Source organism: Felis catus, chromosome B4 (assembly GCF_018350175.1).
Source record: "Felis catus isolate Fca126 chromosome B4, F.catus_Fca126_mat1.0, whole genome shotgun sequence".
Lineage (NCBI taxonomy): Eukaryota > Metazoa > Chordata > Mammalia > Carnivora > Felidae > Felis > Felis catus.
In genome coordinates this window covers 30,036,084-30,057,167 of record NC_058374.1, presented here as the reverse complement: position 1 = coordinate 30,057,167, position 21,084 = coordinate 30,036,084, and the positions used below count along the sequence as shown (strand labels likewise).

Genomic DNA, 21,084 nt, shown 5'->3' with positions numbered 1-21,084 from the left:
AGAAGAGTTTTTAATGGATGTATTAAAACTGTCTCATTATTCCATTAACATTCATAGTTCTCAAATATGTCTCAATTGAGTTTTTATTTCTGTTAATACTTTAAATTAAAACATAATTATTGATGAAGGAATGAAAATATATATGCACAATATTATTCATTACAGCATATTTGTTATTGCAAAATATTCAAAACCACATAAATATGCAAACATAGGAGATTGGTTCAATAAACTAAGGTATATACTAGAAACTATAGTAATATCAATTATGGTACATAGTACGATCCAAACAACTGTACATGCAACTCTAAAAGAAATGAAGAAAAGATCCCATCAAACTGATGGAGGAATGTCCAGGATATAATGTTAAGTGGAATAAAAAAACTGGTAGAAAGGGTATCTAGTACATTATCTTTTAGGAAATAACAGAAAGGAAATTTAAAAATAGATATTTACCTTTACAAAATTAAACATGAAAGATAAATCAGGAAAAAAAAAGTAGTTTTTTAGTTTTTTCCAAAGTCACTGTGGACAATGTTTGTTGAATTTTACTAAATAACTTTTGATAGTGCTAGGCATGTCCCTCTCACTAAGGAACAGCCTATATTGTATTATATATTTGAGACTCATTTTTAATGAACAAGTATACAAAACCTTCAACATTGCTTTGCTAGTGAGCTGAGGAGAGCATAGAGTATGAGGTAGTTTGCCTCCATCGTTAAGGAAGTAACTAATGAAATTTAGTGAGGGGATGCATCACAGCAGATTCACTCATTCAGAGTGCCCTCACAGTGGCCACTTGACCAAGAAAGACAAGGAAAGTGGGGAAGGCAATAATGTAAACCCCAGACACACTTGGTCCTCAGCTCCTTTCTCAGGTTTGGCCCACCAATATTGAGTGTCCTTAGACCAGAAAGGCTGTTTGGATCACTTTTATAGCCACCTGAAAGATGAGCCACAATGAGCCACTCTGATGGTCCTTTTGTTGAACAATGGGGTGCAAGCACAGTAAACAGATTAGGAGATTGTTAACTAGACTCAGATTTCCAGGGTCATTTGTACCACCTTTACTGGTTTCTAGCTCAATTAAACCTCCTTATAAGGTGATGTCAATTGGTTCACAAGACAACCTGAATCCTCTTAACTGACAGATTTCAGGGCAAGGAAAAACCAGCTAATGTGAAATAACGATGTTTGACTAGTGAATGGAGTAACATAAAAATGTTAAGCAGGAACCCAGTTCTGAACAATCTGATTAAGTGTTTCCCCAAGGAAAGTTCTGAGTCTGGTTACTCGACAATGGGGCCTCAGGGATGACATTAATGGACTCCCCAACAAGGATTCATGGCCAGATAGTGATCCATAGGTCACCCAACACACAGCCCCACTAGAAGCCAAATGGTGATGACATCTAAGACTAACACAAGTGCTCTTCTTTCTGCACTTCTTAGTTTATCTTGGGATAACCAGAGACCTCTCCTCCCCCACGACCTACTTTTACCCAAACTTTGAGCTTTCAGTATAAACAACAATGAGAATTAGGTCAAGATTCCTGTATCTCCATCTGGGGATGAGGGTGTATGCCAAGGTCATGGTTCAATGGGAAGATGGGTGAGAATTGCATTTCTAGGCCTCTTGGATACTGGTGCATATATGAATGTGATCCCTATAATTACTGACACTAGGATGAGGGGAAAAGAGATAAGGTCCAATTGTTTTGGGGCTGAGCGTACTAAATGGGACCTTTATCCAAACTCAACTATGGGTGTGTCCTTACAGGCCACTAAAAATCTCCACTGTTATGGCTTCCATTACTGAATGCATTATTTGTATAGATGTATTTTCTATGTACATCTCACTCACTTTCCTCCCCAAGCCCTACTGGCAACTGATGTAGTTTAGGGCCATTTTAATTTGGTATATGGAAAACTATAAGCCTACCAAGCTACCAGTGCCTAGCACCTTTGCCATCCAAGAACACTACCTAGGGAAAAAAAAATTGCCTTCATTGCTGAGCTTAATAAAACAAAGTTGTCCATGACATTTTTTTCTCTATTCATAAACCCTTTCAGTCTGTGTGTAAGGCCTTGGGTAGCTAGAGACTCAATTTATTATCATCACTCAACACCATAGTACAGAAATGGATGCTGGTGTCACTTGGAATTGTGACCTTCATAGAAGTTTACTGCCCAAGGTGAGTGAAATAGGTATGCACCAACTGGTATCATAAATGCCCTTTCTAGCATCCCTGTTCAACACCGGTAATTAGGATCATAAGTTTACCTTACGTGTAATGGGTTATAATATACCCTTGATGTCCTTCCATAAGCCCATAACCTGGAAAAAAGCCCTGCCCCCAGATCAAGTACTAACCTTCCACTATATTTATGGCATTCTCCACTGGACCCCGACAAGAGTACTACCCAACAAGGACTGCATATTGTAATAACCCACATGCAGCAACACAGCTATACCATTAATATAAACAAGGCACAAGAACCTAATACTCATACAAAATATGGGGGCAAAATGGAAAGGATTACATTGTCTCACTCCAAGTTCTAAGGGGTAAAGCTTTTTTTTCTCTCTCTACCCAAAAAATACAAAGGAGACCCAGTAATTGGTGGGATTATTTAGCTTCTGGAACTTTCATATTACCTATGCAGACATCTCAATGATACCCATCTATAATGTTACCAAAAAGGCCTCTACCTTCGAGTGGGTCCCAGCCAAACGGATGCCTTATGGATCCTCCAACAGGCCTCTCAGGCAACCCTTCTAGTTTGTTCCTTTGATCCACATTTGCCTTTTGAGTTACAGATCTCAACACCTTATCTACCAATTTGAGTTCTATGACAGAAGGACAATGCGACAAGTCAGAGGTGACTGGTGGGTTACTGAACCCAAAATCTTCCTAAAATGTATACACCCCTTGAGATACTACTGGTCGGTCATTGGATCTTAGTGGATACTGAGCACATGACTTGTGGATGTGAAATTGTCTTACAAGCAGAAACCAACAAAAGTTATGAATACTTTGACTTTCTTCTCCAATTAGGATATTCAGATTCAAAATCAAACTATAAATTTTCTACAAAATATATGTTCATCTACATATTCATGAACCAAAGTAAAACCATCTTCTGATATGATTAATTTAAAATATTTATGTATAATTATTATACTTACTAGTGACTCTTTCCTCTTTAGCAATTTTTTGTTTACTTGAAGTTGGGTTTTTGACATTGACTCTTGAGGCTCAAGCACAGGGTTTTCATCTGTTATGTTGTCATGAGCTACATAAAGAGAGGCTTTTAAATCACCATTTAACAAAACAGAACTATTGTGAAATTCCTAAGTTTCAAACTTAGGAATAGTCTATAGCAGCATTTTCTTTCACATAAACAATTATAAATACATCACTATAATGTGAAATCTGACATGAATAAGGTGATAAAGGTTTTAATGGGTAATTGTTGGAGCTATCTCCTTAATTCAAGAACATATTTTGCATTAAATATTTATATTAGCCTCTAATTTTCTTGTGTTATTTATACTTTATGTTAATGCATATTAATAAAATAAAAGTGAAAATATATGTACATTATCTCTACATTATTTTTCATTGAAAAATATTGAAAATTACATAAATGTTCAAGTATGGGTGACTGAATAAGATATAATTCTATGAACTATGGCATGGTATAAATTCTCATAAGTAATGTGATAAAGATCTTTATAAGCTGACTTATAAGAATTTTCTGGAGATAATAATAAGAGGAAAAAAGAAACCAGAAATGGGGATAATGATTTTAAAAGAAGGAAAATAAAAAAAGAGAGAGCAAAATAGATACCTTTAAAACAGAAAACACAGGAAACATGTAAGAAAAAATACAAATAATCAACTATAAGATGTGAGGGGAATAATGAGGAAGGAATGGTAATCTCTAAGTATACCTTTTTACTTATTTTCTAATTTAGAAGTACGATCACATTATGCATATTCCAACAATTGAAATAAGGTCAAGTATAAGACAACTAAAATGGAAAGAAACCTTAGAAAGAAAAAGTACTAATCTAAGTAATTCAGCAATGTATTATTTAACATAAACCCTCATTCTTCAACAAGAGAGTAGGGGGCAGACTACAAACATATAACAGAATCTTTCAATAGGTTTATTTTTCTAGTAGCATATACTAAGCAATTCTGAAATAATTTCAGAAACATTGTAGGGATAAGCAAATTAATATGGTTGTTCAGAGTCAGGTTCACACTATAAAAGAACATCTGCATATGAAAAAAGGGAAGGGAAGAACAAGTACTGAGGGGATGGACTGAAATTTAAGATGTCCATGAGAACTCATGATTTCTAAATTAATTTAGAAATTAGTTGTTACTTTCAATTTGGCTTGCTATCTAAATATGTCTCTGCATTTGTATATGCATGTATATGTGCACATATGTGTATGTGTGTATAAATATGTGTACGTGTATATATACATATGTATATATGGGAGTCCAACTCCAGGCCAAAATCCTACATTTGACATTTTGACATTGACTTTGTGATACCCATCTGTCTATAGGCCCAATCATAGACAATTACAAAGTTTCTACCTGGCAGTACTCACAGTGGGGAAAGGGGGTGGAATTTACCACCCACACCAAGTTTAATGTACAGCCTGTGAATGCCAGACACTTGAGGTAGTTGCAGTCAAAGACTAAGACCCATCTTATGCATTCTGTTTCCATGCCAGGTGCCTCCATTAGAGGCCTTCTTGTGAAAAAGTGAGGAGTCAGCTAATACACTGTACTTTTTAGGCACTTCTCAATAGGCCACTTTACTAGGGATATTTAAAGATACCTTTCTCATTTCAACTCAGTATTTAGGACTTCTGTACTCCTAGTCATCCTACATCAATATTTGCAAGGCTCTTGGATTCAAAAACAGACCAGAACCTTTTGTTTGGGGCTTCTTCAGCTATGAGATTATCTTCCCCCAAACTTCACTCCCATCTGTACTGATACATCTGACCCTTTGCTGGTTTGGTTCTGTGGAGTAAATGAAAGACGTTTTCCTATTTAGACTCTTGTTTATACTATTGTAGTAAGTGAATAAAAGCTTAACTGTTACTTTCAGTTGGGTTTGCTATCTAAATTGACGAAGTCAAAATTGGCAGCTTTTTCTCTGACAAATTGGCATAGTCAACAATAAAGTAAAATTCTGGAAGGAGAACTTTGGGAGGTGCTAGTGAGTCTACAAGACTCTTTTGAGGGATACAACTGGATCATTCACAAAAGTCATAGGGTCCTACAGGGCACAGCATCAGACAAGACAATGTATCTCTAGAAGTGCTAGTGGACACTGACGGGGGCTCTCCAGCAGAGTACTATTGTATTATTTACATATACTTTACTTTTAAATTCTGAGCATGAACAATGGTCCTTCTATTTACCTCTCAATTCACTGGCCAAAACACACAGTGAGTGGTCAAATTAGATATTCAACAGATGAACTCTAAGCTAGGGAAGCAATACCTTGGCTACTGCCTTTGGTCCTCTGGTGATAGGACCTAAAGTTATCAGAGATCTAGCATGCTGAGTTGCACTCAATGCTCTTAATTTTAAGAACCCCTCCTTGTCATAGTTAGCCTATGACTCATTAATTTATTGAGATATGTTCTTTAAGGAAAAAAGAATGTAGGGTCTTAGGGTCACTTGATCCAGTGACCTGAAGAGACCTTAGAGACTGGGTAGTTCCCCTCAATAATACAGGAGATAATCTTTTTAAACTTATTGAGGGAGACTAGCATCTGTGGGGCTTGTAAGTACAAAACTCCTTGGAGAGACTGGACAACAGCCATGTTGCCCACAGAAGTGGGCATGGAATAGTTCCGTCAAGGTAGCAACTATTGACCAGCAGAAAAAGTGATATAAAATGGTAATTGGGCAGCTAAACCTGGACAAGATAAGCAAAGGTTTTCTAGATGAGATATATAAGTTCAGTTGCCCATCAGTGGGTTCTCAAATGAAGAGACTGAAGGACTCTTTACCAAGGTACTCATGGACAGGTAGTATTCAGGAGCACTCAAGGGTCTGTACCACTGTGGTATACATTGTGACAGTTACTGTGACAAAAGTGTTATCACTCTACTCCTTACAATGTTTTTTCTCTTCCAAATTTTTTATTTAAATTCCAGTTAGTTAACATACAGTTAATATCAGTTTCATGTATAGGATTTAGTGATTATCACTTACTTACATACAATACCAAGTGCTCATCACAAATACCCTTAATCATTCATTTAAGCCATCTCCCAGCCCACCTCCCCTCCAGCAACCCTAAGTTTGTTCTCTATAGTTAAGAGTCTGATTTATTGTTTGCCCCTCCTTTTTTTTACATGTTTATCTGTTTCTTAAATTCCACATATGAGTGAAATCATATGCTATTTGTCTTTCTCTGAATAACTTATCTCACTTAGTATAATACTCTCTAGCTCCATTCACGACATCGCAAATGGCAAGATTTCATTCTTTTTTATGGCTGAGTAATATTTCAGTGTGTGTGTGTGTGTGTGTGTGTGTGTGTGTGTGTGTGTGTGTGTTACATTTTTATTCATTCACTAGTCAAGCTGTAGTGATCAAGACAGTATAGGCACTGGTGCAAAAACAAACACATAGATCAATGGAACAGAATACAAAACTCAGAAATGAACCCACAACTATAAGGTCAATTAATCTTCAACTAAGCAGGAAACAATATCCAATCAGAAAAATAGTCTCTTCAACAAATGGTATTGGGAAAACTGGAGAGCAACATGAAAAAGAATGAAACTGAACCATTTTCTTACAACACACATAAAAAAATTCAAAATGTATTAAAGATCTAAATGTGAGACATGAAACCATCAAAATCTCAGAGGAGAACACAGGTAGGAACCTCTTTGACATTGGTCATAGAAGCTTTCTACTAGATACATCTCCTGAGGCAAGGAAACAAAAGCAAAAATGAACATCAAAATAAAACGTCTCTGCACAGTGAAGGAAACAATCAACAAAGCTAAAAGGAAATCTACAGAATGAGAGAAGATATTTAAAAGTAACATATCCGATAAAGGGTTGGTATCCAAAATATATAAATAAATTATAAATAACAACACCCAAAAATGAAAATCCAGTTAAAAAATGGCCAGAAAACATGAATAGACATTTTCCCAAAGAAGACATCTAGATGGCTAACACATGAAAATATTCTCAACATCATTCATCATCAGGGAAATATAAATCAAAACTACAATGAGATATTACCTCACCCCATCAGAATGGCTACAATTAACAACACAGGAGACAAAGATGTTGGTAAGTATGCAGAGAAAAAGGAACTCTCTTACACTGCTAGTGTGAATGCAAACTGGTGTAGCCACTCTGAAAAACAGTATGGAGGTTCCCCAAAAAGTTAAAAATAGAACTAACTACTGCTAGGTATTTACCCAAAGAAATAAAAAATACTGATCTGAAGGGATACATACACTTCAGTGTATATAGCAGCATTATCAACAATAGCCAAATTATGTAAAGAGCCCAAATGTCCTCCCAGTGAATCTTGACAGGAGTCAGAAAGCCCAGCCAATTTTTACTCTGAACTTTTGCCTTTCAAAAATTAAAAATACAAGGGGATAGGCCACATCCCAATATACCCAGTGGACACATGAGGACCTCTGCTAAGGAAGAAGTTAACTGGGAAATGGTAGACAAGTACATTTTTAATGTCTTTTGAATAGTGGTACATAAGTGGCTGTAATCACAACTCTTGACATCAGGATGACAGGAACACAAATAATGCTGTCTGGTTTGGGGTCTGAGGCCAACACCAATGGAACTCTTATCCAGACCATGGATGGTTCCTCTTGGGTCAACAAAAAATTCCATTGTTATGGCTCCAGAAAATAAATGTATTAGAGATATGTGTTAGAGATATATTGTCTATAAGAAACTGCACTCACATTCTTCCAAGCCCTGATGGAAATTGTTGCAGTTAGAGCCATTTTAAGGGAGCTTAAGAAAACAGTTAACCTACCTAATTGCCAGCACCTAGCACACCTTTGTCTCCCAAAAATATTCCTGGGAAATAAGATGAATAATTTCCCTCTTTGCTGATCTTAAGACAGCAAAATCTCCTGGAAACTATGTCCCCATTCAATAAATCAATTGGCTTATGCATCTGGCCTTGAGTTCATACTCAATTGATTTTGGTCATTCAATACAAAGGACAGCCCTTGGTACTAGCAGTATCTGACACTGACTGATGTAGAAACCATTGTCCACAGTGTGGGAACTTGTTATGCAACAATTGATATTGCAACCCTTTTCAGTATCCCTCTGCCTGGGAATTATTAGTATCAGTTCATTCTTGTGTAGAATGGGTATAACTCATCACTCATATCCTTCCACAAATCTATCTAAATTTTTGATCTGTCACCAATGCATAGATCATAACCTGGAAAATATCCTACTACCAGAGGGAGGAATAGCTTTCTATGTTATTGATAATATCATTATATTGGTTCCAGACAAGGAACTAACCAAAACCAAGGGCTAGACCTTGCTGATGCACAGGTGGTAACTTGATGGACCATTATTACAAAGTTCAAGAACCTAGTACCCAAATGAAATTCCTGGGCATTATTTACAAGAGGTATGGTGTCTCATCCCATTAGAGGAAACTGGCTTTGGCCCTCTATGCTACAACAATTATAAAGGATACCTGATAATTGATGGAACTATTCACTTATTTGCATGCTCAATGCCCTCTATCACTGGGATTATAAGAAAGGTCATTTACTTTTAATGGATCCACAACCAGAAGAATGACCTGGAAGCCCTCAAACTGAGGCAACCCTTCCCCTAGGCTCCTCTGATCCATTTTGCTTTTCGAGTTACAGATCTCAACAATGTCTCTCTTTGCCAGTTGGAACTTTAGGAAGAAAAACACTGCTACAGATAAGAGACATCTGTTGGACCTTTGAATCCATAATCTCTAGCAGTAGCTAGGTGAAAAATATACACCCTTTAAGAAATAATTAGTGGTCTATTATTGAGCTTCAGTGGATACTGACATATGACTCATGACTGTGAAATAGTCTCAATACAAGCAATTCCAACCAGAAGTTATCAATACTTTTGTTTTTGTTCTTTAACTATCTTAGGGTATTCATACTTTAAATCAAAGTAAAAATCTCTATAAAATATATGTTCAAATACATATTCATGAACCAAAGTAAAGAGATTTGATGAATATAACTTAAAATAATTTAGATTTATCTATAATTATTCTACTTACTAATGAATGCTTCAGCTTGGGAAGTTTTTTGTTTCTTTACTTGCATTTCTGTTTCTGACTTTGAGTCTTGATGCTTAAGCATAAGGTTTTTATCTGGTACATCATCATTAGCTACATAAAGAGATACATTTAGTTCATTAAACAGAAAAACAGTTCTATTTGAAATCTCTAGAGATCAAACTTATAACAAGTATATAGTATTATTTTCTCTCATTTTTATTACCATAATGCTAGACCCAGGATTTTATGATGAGAAGAATTTTAGTATGTGTGTGTTGAAGTAGTCTCATTATTTCATAAACATTTCTTGTCATAAAAATATATTTTATATTAGTTCCTACTTGCTTTGGATTATTTATAGTTTAGGTTAATATATATAGTCATAGCCCAAACAATTCAAATGCACACATACAAGATTATTCATTACACCATATTTGTAATTACAAGATACTCAAAAGCACCCAAATATATAAGCATATGAGATTGGTTAAATAACAAAGTAATATCAACTATGATGTGTAATGTGGTACAAAGAGTTACATATGTGGCTCTAAAATAATTTTAAAAATTACTATATCCCAACTTTAAGGGATTGCTAAGAGGTAAGTTTATTTGGGAAAAAATGCAAATGGAAGCTATCAAGTATGCTTTTAGGAAAAAAAGAATGGGAAATAAAAAGAAAATATATACTTACCTTTAGAAAAAGAAACACAGGAAAGACAAACCAGGAAATAAAGTAGTTTGTCATCAAAAGTTGTGTAGACCCTTCATGTAGATTGCACACAATGACTACTAGATCTAAGCATGTCTCTGGTGCTGATGACAACCTATAATGCAGTGAATTTTTCTCATGTTTAATGAAAAAGAATGTAGGACCCTCAGGATTACTTTGCCCAGGGACCCAAAGAAACCATGAATAATTTGCCTCCAGCATAAAGGAAGTAATCTTATTAAATGTAGTTAGGGACAGTGGCACTTTGTGAAGTGTGTCACTACAGACTCCCTCATTCAGGAAGTCTTTCAGTGGTTACTTTGCCTAAGAAAGATGAAGAAAGGGTCAAGTGGAAGAAACAACATTAATACCTGAGACGCTCTCCTTCCTTAGTTAGCTACTATTTGGTCTTGAACTGGTTTGGTCCAAATAAGGTGAGTTCTCTACCAAAAAAAAAAAATTGGACCACTTTTACAACCACCTACAAAGTGCTCTGCAAGCCACCTGATAGTTCCTTTGTTCAACAATTAGGAGTGAGTAGAGTAAATGATGAGATTGTTTACCAGACTCCGATCTGATTTCATTCTTGCAACTCTCACTGGTTACCTAGCTCAATTAAACCTCCTTACAAGGTGATGTCAGCTGGTTCATGGAACAATCCAGATCTCAACTTAAAAACTTCCAAGCAAAGAAAAAGCAACTACTAGCAAGATACCAACTTTTCACTAGCAGCCAGAATGATGTACAAATGATAAGTGAGTACTTACTCCTGGACCACCTGGTTAAAGTCTTTCCCAAAGACATCTATGGGTTTTGTTACTCAACAATGGGTCTCCAGGAAGAGATTAAAAAGATCTCCATCAGATACTTGTGACCAGATAATGGTCACTGGGGCATAACACAGAGCCCCACTAAAGTCCACACAGTGATAACTCCTATGACTATTCCCTCCAGGCCTCCCAGTGAATCTTAAGATGAATCAGAGAACAACCTCCTACTTTCACTCAGATCTCTCAACTTTAAAAAATAAACAAGACTATGTGTTAGGCCAAGGTCCCTATGACCCCATTGGTAACATGGAGGCATTTGGCAAAGTCACAGTTCGTTGGGGAGGTGAGGAAGAATTGTATTTCTTGGGCCTTTTGGACCAAGATGAAGGAGTAACAGATAATACTCTCTGGTGTTGGATTTGAGGCAACCAACTATAGGTATATCCCTTCAACCACCACCACCCCAAACCCTATTGTTATGGACTCCACTACTGAATGCGTTGTTGATATATATGTTTATATACCTGTGCATGCCCACCCCTCTCCCTTATCCCTAAGCTATGACAGGAAATCCTGCAATTGTGACCATTTCAGAGACCTAATGTAGAAAACTCTGAGCCTAACAGATTACTACTGCCTAGCGCCTTTAACTACCAAAGCAACTATTTGGAAGAGAAAAAGAAACAGCTTCCTTATTCTGAGCTTAATGAAGCACAAGTTTTCCATGAGACTATTTCTCCATTCAGTAGCCCTATCTAGCCTGTGGATTAAGCCCCTTGTGTCTGGAGATTCAACTGACTATTAGAGATGCAATGCAATCATGGAGCCCTGTGCAATGATGTTATTCAATATCATTACTGTCATGCAGGTCATTGCGTAAGCAGAGGGAAATATGTATAAAGTAATTGATATTTCAAATGTCCCTTTCAACATTTTTATCCACATGGATGCTCAAGATCAGTTTGCCATATGTGTAGTGAGTTGCAATACACATGTAATGTCTTTCCACAGGCCATGACCTGGAATAAGTCCCACTCCCACATGGAACACTAGCTTTCCACTATACACTGATACCCTATACAAATACTGATATCCTCCTTTCAACCTAAACAAGGGTACTATCCAACAAAGACAGAAGGCACATGGATTCACATGTGGTAACAAGACTGGGACATTAATACAAAAAAAAAAAAAGCACAAGGACCTGGTAACCAAGTAAAATCTCTGGGATTAAACTGGGAAGGGGCAGTGTGTTTCATTCTATAAGAGATAATTGCTAAGCTTTTAGTATCTCTAAGCCCCAATAAATACAAAGGAGGCCCAAAAATTGGTAGGACTTTTCAGCTACTAGTGCTTTGGCATTCATCATGTGATCATCTTGATGGAATTCATGTATCAGGATACCACAAAGGTCTCTATCCTTGAGTAGGACGTAATCATAGAATGACTCAGAGGCCCTCCAACACACCATCCACTCTGTCCCAGAGTGAGTCTTTGACTCACATTTGTGTTTGGGTTATAGTTCTCAGTAACCTCTCAGTTCAGTGTTTAGAGCCTATGGCAGAAGGATACTGCTAGAAGCCAGAGGTGCCCATTGGCCTTTGGTACCATAATCTTCCGGAGTCAGCTGAAAGGTACAATTCCTTTTTTTTTAATTCTCAAGTTAGTTAACATATGTGTAGTCTTGACTTCAGGATTAGAATCCAGTGATTTATCACTTACATGTAATACCCCATGCTCATCCCAACAAGTGCCCTCCTTAATGCCCATCACTCATTTTCCCCACTCCCATCAACCCTCAGTTTGTTCTATGACTTAAGAGTCTTTTTTTTATTTTTTTAACGTTTATTTATTTTTGAGACAGAGAGAGAGACAGAGCATGAACAGGGGAGGGTCAGAGAGAGGGAGACACAGAATCTGAAACAGGCTCCAGGCTCTGAGCTGTCAGCACAAAGCCCGACGCGGGGCTCGAACTCATGGATTGAGAGATCGTGACCTGAGCTGAAGTTGGCCGCTCAACCGACTGAGCCACCCAGGCTCCCCATGTACTTAAGAGTCTTATGGTTTGCCTCCCTCTCTGTTTTTATCTTATCTTAACTTCCCTTCTCCTATGAAAGGTGCAATACTTTTAAGAGACTATTATTGGCCTGTTATATGGTTTGGCAAATACTGAGTGTATAACCCATGGATATGAAATAGTCTTAAGACTAGAGAAAAAAAACAAAAGTTATTAATAATTTGTCTTTTATTCCTTAGCTATTTTGGAGTACTCACAATTTAGGTTAAAATGTAAAATTGCTATAAAATATAAGCTCAAATACTGATTCATGAATAAAAGAAAACATCTTTTGATGAGTTTAATTTAAAATGATTTAGAGGGTGACATCAGCAAGATGGCAGACTAAGAAGTCTGCCCTGAACTCCACTTAACACTGATTTAACAACCATCTATGGATAAAATACATTTATGAGAGCTCCAGAGTTTGGTTGAGAGGTTCCACCACATCAGTGAAGCATAGCATCCTAAAACAGCCATATTAAAAAGGGTAAGAGGAGCACCTGGGTGGCTCAGTTGGCTAAGCATTCAACTCTTGATTTTGGCTCAGGTCATGATCTCACAGTTTCGTGAGTTTGACCACAACATTGGGATCTGTGCTGACAGTGCAGAGCCAACTTCAAATTCTCCCTCCCTCCCTCTCTCTCTCTCTCTCTCTCTCTCTCTCTCTGCCCCATCTATGTTCATACTCTGTCTCTCTCAAAATAAATAAAGTTAAAAAAATAATTTTAAAAAGGGCAAGAACAATGACTTCACTTTATCTGTATCACTCCTCTACCAAGCCATCACAGCTCTGCACTGAAAGAGATGCCTTCATTCACAATTTCTCCCATGAGGAAAAGAGAGAAGTGAGTTTCAGGCTTCAAAATCCTTTCATGATGATCCCTGAGGCCCACTTCTATCTCTCCTCACCTAGAACACTGAAGGAATCAGCATGGCTTGATTATTTGAAGGCAGCTAAAAGATCAAGCTCTCAAATAAAAACACCTAGCTTTATACTTGGAAGAACTGGAAAGAGAAAAACAAATTATGATCAAAGTTAGCAGAAGGAAAGGAATAATAAAAGTTAGGGCATAAATAAATAAAAATAGAAAAACAATTAAAAAATCACTAAACTAAGTGTTGGATTTTTGAAAAGATAAAAAAATTGACAACCAATAACTAGGCTAAGAAAAAAGAGAGGACTCAAATAAATAAAATCACAAATGAGGACTATTACTTCTGATGTCACAGAAATTTTTTTAAAACTTATAATGGAATATTATGAACGATTAAACATCAACAAATTGGGCCAGCCTAGAAGAAGTGGGTGAATTCCTAGCAATATACAAAATACTAAGGCTGAATCAAGAAGAAATACAAAGCTTAAATGGGTAACAAATAAACGTATTGAGAGTTATCAAAAGGCACTCAACAAAGAAAATTCTAGGATCAGATGACTTCATAGGTGAATTTTACCAAAAATGTGTAGAAAAATTAATACCAACCCTTCTTAAACACACACACATTGTGAGAGAGGCAAGCGGTGTGTGTGTGTGTGTGTGTGTGTGTGTGTGTGTGTGTAAAGGGAACATTTCTTTTTAAATCCATTTGGGCTGATATAACAAAATACCACAGACTGTGTAGCTTGTAAACAAGATAAATTTATTTCTCATAGTTAAGGAAGCTGGGAGTCTAAGATCAAAGATGCAGCAGGGTTATGTTCTGGTGAGAACTCATTCCTGACTCAGCTTACACCTTCTCACTATTCCTTACATGACAGAAGGGATGAAGGATCTCTGTGGGTCTCTTTTATAAGAACACTAATCCCATTCATGAGGGCGTTACCCCCATGACCCAAGCAATTCTCATTGCTTCTAATGCCATCACATTGGTGACTAGGAGTTCAACTTATAAACACAATCATTCACTCATAGAAAATTCTGAAATCTCTTTTTATGAGGCCAGCATTACCCTGATACCAAAGCCAAAGACCCCACAAAAAAACCCACAAAACAATAGGCCAATATCCCTGGTGAACATAGATGCAAAAATCTATAGAAAACAGAATTCAATAACACATTAAAAAGATCATGCATCATGACCAAATGGCATTTATTTTAGGGAGGTAGGGATAGTTCAACATATGCAAATCATTCACTATGATATGCCACATTAAAGAGCAAAGGATAAAAAAAATCACATGATAATCTAAACATGCAGAAAAAGCATTTGACAAAATTTCAACTTTTCATAACAGATTCTCAATAAATTAAGTATAAAAAGAATTCACCTCAACACAACAAAGGCCGTATATAAGAAAAGCTCACAGCTAAATCATACTCAATGATGAAAAGCTGAAAGCTTTTTCTCTAAGATCAGGAACAAGACAAGGACATCCACTCTCACCACTTTTATATAATGTGGTATTGGAAGTCTTAGCCAAAACAATTAAATAATAAAAAACATACAAAGCATCTAAAACTGGAAAGAAAGAAATAACACTGTTTCTATTTGTAGATAATGTGATATTATATATGGAAAAGCCTGAAGCCTCCACCAAAAAATAGCTAAAACTAATAAATTCAATAAAGTAGCAAGATATAAAAACAATATACGAAGGTCAGTTGCATTTACACATATTAACAATAGAGTAGCAGAAAGAAGTGAAATTAGGAAAACAATGTCTTTTACAATAGCATCCAAAGGAACAAAGTTCCTAGGAAAAAATGTAACCAAGGGGGTGAAATACCGGTACACTGAAAATTATAAGACATTTATTAAAGAAATAGAACACATAAATAAATGGAATTACATCCATGCTCATGGATTATATGAATTAATATTGTTAAAATGCCTATACTACCGAAAGCAATGTAGAGATTGAATGCAATCCTTATCAAACTTCCAATGGTATTTTCACAGAAACAGAACAATCCTAAGATTTATATGGAACCACAAAACCTCAAATATCCAAAGCAATCTTGAGAAAGAACAAAGGTAGAAGCACCACACTTCCTGATTCAAACTATATACAAAGTTATAGTAATCAAAACACTATTGCTATAAGGACAGACACATAAATCAATAGATCAGAATAGAGTTCCCAGAAATAAACCCATGCAAACATGGTAAATTAATGTATGATGAAGGAACCAAAAATATTCGATGTAGTCTATTCAAAAAATGGTGCTGGGAAAACTGGACAGTCATATGCAAAAGAATGAAACTGTGCCACTGTCTTTCACCATACACAAAAATAAAGTCAAAGTGTGTTAAAGACTTGAGTGTAAGACCTGAAACCATAAAACTACTAGAAGTAACCATAGGTGGAAAGCTCCTTGACACAATTCTTGGTGATGATTTTTGAATTTGACACAAAAAGTAAAGGTAACCAAAGGAAAAATAAACAAGTGGGACTAAATCAAGCTCAAAAACTTCTGCTTAACAAAGGAAACCATCAACAAAATGAAAAGGCAATGTATAGAATGGGGAAAAATATTTGTAAGTCATATATCATATGAAGGGTTAATTTCAAAAATATAAAGAACTCATACAACTTAATAGCAAACAATCAAACAACCCAATTAAGAAATGGGCAGAAGATCTGAATAGATATTTTTTTTCCAATAGAAGTAATACAGATGGCCAACAGGTACATAAAAAGGTAATCATCAGGTGAATGCAAATCAAAACTACAAAGAGATATCACTTCACATGTTTTAGAATGGCTATTATAAAAAAGACATGAAATAAGTGTTGGTAAGGATGTGGAGAAAAGGGAACCCTTGCATACTGTTTTGTTTTTTGTTGTTTGTTTTTTGCTTTTTTGTTTGTTTGTCTTTCTGTTCTCAAGTTAGCTAACATACAGTGTAGTCTTGGCTTCAGGCATAGTTTCCAGTGATTCATCACTTACGTATAACACCCAGTGCTCATCTGAACAAGTGCCCTCCTTAATGCCCATAACCCATTTTCCCCACCTTGCACCCCTATCAACCCTAAGTTTGTTCTCTGTATTTAAGAGTCTTTTATGGTTTGCCTCCCTCTCTGTTTTTACCTTATTTTTCCTACCCTTCCCCTATGATCATCTGTTAACTTTCTCAAATTCCACATATGAGTAAAATCATATGATATATGTCTTTCTCTGACTGACTTACTTCGCTTAGCACAATACCCTCCAGTTCATCCACATTGGTGCAAATGGCAAGATGTCATTCTTTTTCAAGATGAGTAGTATTCCATTGAATATGTATGCCAATTCTTAATCCATTCATCAGTTGATGGGCATTTGGGTTCTTTTCATACTTTGGCTATTGTTGATAGTGCTGCTATAAACACTGGGGTAAATGTACCCCTTTGAATCAGCACTCCTGTATCCTTTGGATAAATTCCTAGTAGTACAATTCCTAGTAGTGCAAATCCTAATAGTGAAATTGATGGGTCACAGGGTAATTCTATTTTTAATGTTTTGATACTCCATACTGTTTTCTGGAGTGGCTGCACCAGTTTGCATTCCCACCAACAGTGCAAGAGTATTCCCCTTTCTCCACATCCTCACCAACATCTGTTGTTGCCCGAGCTGTTAATTTTAGCCATTTTGACAGGTGTGAGGTGGTATCTCACTCTATTTCCTTGATGATGAGTGATGTTGAGCATTTTTTCATGTGTCTGTTTGCCATCTAAATGTCTTCTTTGGAAAAGTGTTCATTCATTGTTTTTGCCCATTTCTTCACTGGATTATCTGTTTTTTGGGGTGTTGAGTTTGGTAAATTCTTTATACATGTTTGATACTAACCCTTTATCTCATATGTCATTTACAAATATTTTCTCCCATTCCACCAGTCGCCTTTTAGTTTTGTTGATTGTTTTCTTTGCTTTGCAGAATATTTTTACCTTAATGATGTCCCAATAGTTCATTTTTGCTTTTATTTTCCTTGCCTTCTGAGACATGTCTAGTAAGAAGTTGCTGCAGCCAAGGTCAGAGAGGTTGTTGCTTGTTTTCTCCTGTAGTACTTCGGTGGATTCCTGTCTCACATTTAGGTCTTTCATCCATTTTGAACTTATTTTTATGTATGGTGTAAGAAAGTGGTCTAGGTTCATTCTTCCACATGTTGCTGTCCATTTCTCCCAACACCATTTGCTGAAGAGACTATATTTTTCCATTGGATACTCTTTCCTGCTTTGTCAAAGATTAGTTGGCCATATATTTGTGGGTCCATTTATGGGTTCTCTATTCTACTCTATTAGTCTATTTGTCTGTTTTTGTGCCAGTACCATACTGCCTTGATGAGTACAGCTTTGTAATACAGGCTAAAGTCCAGGATTGTGATGCCTCCAGCTTTGGTTTTCTTTGTCAACATTACTGTGGTGAATTAGGGTTTTTTGTGATTCCATACAAATTTTCGGATTGTTTGTTCTAGCTCTGTGAAGAATGCTGCTGCTATTTTGATTGGGATTTCATTAAATGTGTAGATTCCTTTGGGTAGTATGGACATTTTAACAAAATTTGTTCTTCCAATCCATGAGCCTTAAATGTTTTTCCATTTCTTTGTATCTTCTTCAATTTCTTTCATACGCTTTCTATAGTTTTCATCATACATATCTTTTACCAGTTTAGTTAGGTTAATTCCTAGGTATTTTAGGTGTTTGATGCAATTGTAAATGGGATCAATTTCAAGATATGTCTTTCTCTTGTTTCATTTTTGGTGTATAGCAATGCGACCAATTTCTGTACATTGATTTAATATCCTGCAACTTTGCTGAATTCTTATAACAGCTCTAGAAGTTTTTGGTGGAGTGTTTCAGGTTTTCCATGTAGAATATCATGCTAAGAGTCAACGTTTGACTCTTTCTTTGCCATTTTGAATGCCCTTTATTTCGTTTTGTTGTCTGATTGCTGATGCTAGGACTTGAAATAATGTTAAACAATAATGGTGAGAGTAGATATCCCTCTCGTGTTCCTGATCTCAGGGGGAAAGCTCTCAGTTTTTTCCCATTTGGGATGATATTAGCTGTGGGCCTTTCATATATGGCTTTTAGGATAAGGTATGTTCCTTCTATCCCAACTTTCTGAGGGTTTTTATTAAGAAAAGATGCTGTATTTTGTCAAATTCTTTTTCTGCATCTATTGACAGCATCATATCGTTCTTATCCTTTATTCTATCAAAGTGATGTATCATGTTGATTGATTTGTGAATATTGAACCAACCCTACAGCCCAGAAATTAATCCCACTTGATCATGGTGAATAATCCTTTTAATATACTGTTGAATTCGATTTGCTAGTATCTTGTGGAGAATTTTTGCATCCGTGTTCCTCAGGGACCTTAGCCTGTAATTCTTTTTAGTGGGGTCTTTGTTTTTGGAATCAAGGTAACGTTGGCTTCATAGAATGATGGGGCGCCTGGGTGGCTCAGTCAGTTAAGCATCCAACTTTGGCTCAGGTCATGATCTCATGGTCCGTGAGTTTGAGCCCTGTGTCGGGCTCTGTGCTAACAGCTTAGAGCCTAGAGCCTGCTTCAGATTCTGTGTCTCCCTCTCTCTCTGCCCCTCCCCTGCTTGCACTCTGTCTCTGTCTCTCTCAAGAATAAATATTTTAAAAATTAAAAAAAAAAGAATGAGACTGGAAGCTTTACTTCTGTTTCTTTTTTTTTTTTTTGCAACAATTTGAGAATAGGTATTAACTCTGCTTTAAATGTCTTGTGGAATTCCCCTGGGAAGTCATCTGGCCCAGGACTCTTATGTGTTGGAAGATTTTTGATAACTGATTTAATTTCTTTGCTGGGTATGGGTCTGTTCAAACTTTTCCTTTCTTCCTGTTTGAGTTTTGGTAGTGTGTGAATGTTTAGAAATTTGCCCATTTCTTCCAGATTTTCTAGTTTGTTCGCATATAATTTTTCATAGTATTCTCTAATAATTGTATTTCTGTGGTGTTGGCTGTAATCTCTCCTCTTTCTATCATGATTTTATCTATTTGGGTCCTCTGTCTTTTCTTTTTGAGAAGTCTGGCTGAGGGTTTATCAATTTTGTTTATTCTTTAAAAAATCAGATCTTAGATGCATTGATCTGTTCTACTATATCTATTCTAGTATATTCTACTATATTGTTTATTTCTGTTCTAATCTTTACTATTTCTATTCTGCCGGGTTTGTTTGGGCTTTATTTGCAGCTGTCTTTCTAGCTCCTTTAGGTGTAAGCTTAGGTTGTGTATTTGGTACCTTTCTTGCTTCTTGAGACAGACCTGAATTGCAATGTATTTTCCTCTTAGGACTGCCTTTGCTACATCCCAAAGGGTTTGCACTATCGTGTTTTCATTTTCATTTGCTTCCATATATTTTTAAATTTCTTCTTTAATTTCCTGGTAGACCCATTCCTTCTTAAGTAGGAAGTTCTTTAACCTCCATGTATTTGGGGACTTTCCAAATTTTTTCTTGTGGCTGATTTCAAGTTTCATAGTGTTGTTCAGTGTTGTGATCTGAAAATATGCATGGTATGATCTCAATCTTTTTACACTTCCTGAGGGCTGTTTTGTGACCCAATATGTGATCTATTTTGGAGAATGTTCCATGTGCACTAAAGAAGAATGTGTATTCTGTTGCTTTAGAATGAAAATTTCTGAATATATCTATTAAGTCCATCTGGCCCAATGTGTTATTCAGAGCCATTGTTCCCTTACTCTCTGCCTAGATGATCTGTCCATTGTTGCAAGTGGAATATTAAAGTCCCCTATAATCATGATATTATTATCTATACATTTAGTTATGTTTGTGATTGATTTATATATTTTGGTGTCTTACGTTGGGGCATAAATTTTTACAATTGTTGGCTCTTCTTGATGAATAGACCCCTTAATTATGATAGAATGCCCTTTTTCATCTCTTGTTAGACTCTTTGTTTTAAAATCTAGTTTGTCTGGGGGCACCTGGGTGGCTCAGTTGGTTAAGTGTCTGACTTCAGCTCAGGTCATGATCTCATAGCTTGTGAGTTTGAGCCCCGCGTCAGGCACTATGCTGACAGCTCGGAGCCTAGAGCCTGCTTCAGATTCTATCTCTGTCTGTCTGCTCTCCCCAACTTGCTCTCTGTCTCTGTCTCTCAAAAACAAATAAACATTTAAAAATAAATAAAATAAAATCTAGTTTGTCTAATAGAAGCATGGCTACTCCATCTTTCTTTTGATATCTGTTAGCATGACAGATGGTTTTCCATCCCCTCACTTTGAATCTGCAGG

General features: G+C 36.4%; 1 protein-coding gene across 1 annotated transcript in view; it reads right to left on the bottom strand.

Moving 5' to 3' along the window:
- CCDC7 (coiled-coil domain containing 7) overlaps positions 1 to 21,084 on the bottom strand; it is a 407,709-nt gene that overhangs the window by 156,844 nt on the left and 229,781 nt on the right. Inside the window, 2 exon segments of the mRNA XM_045062653.1 lie at positions 3,186 to 3,296; positions 9,342 to 9,452. Coding sequence (XP_044918588.1) covers positions 3,186 to 3,296; positions 9,342 to 9,452 — 222 coding nt within the window.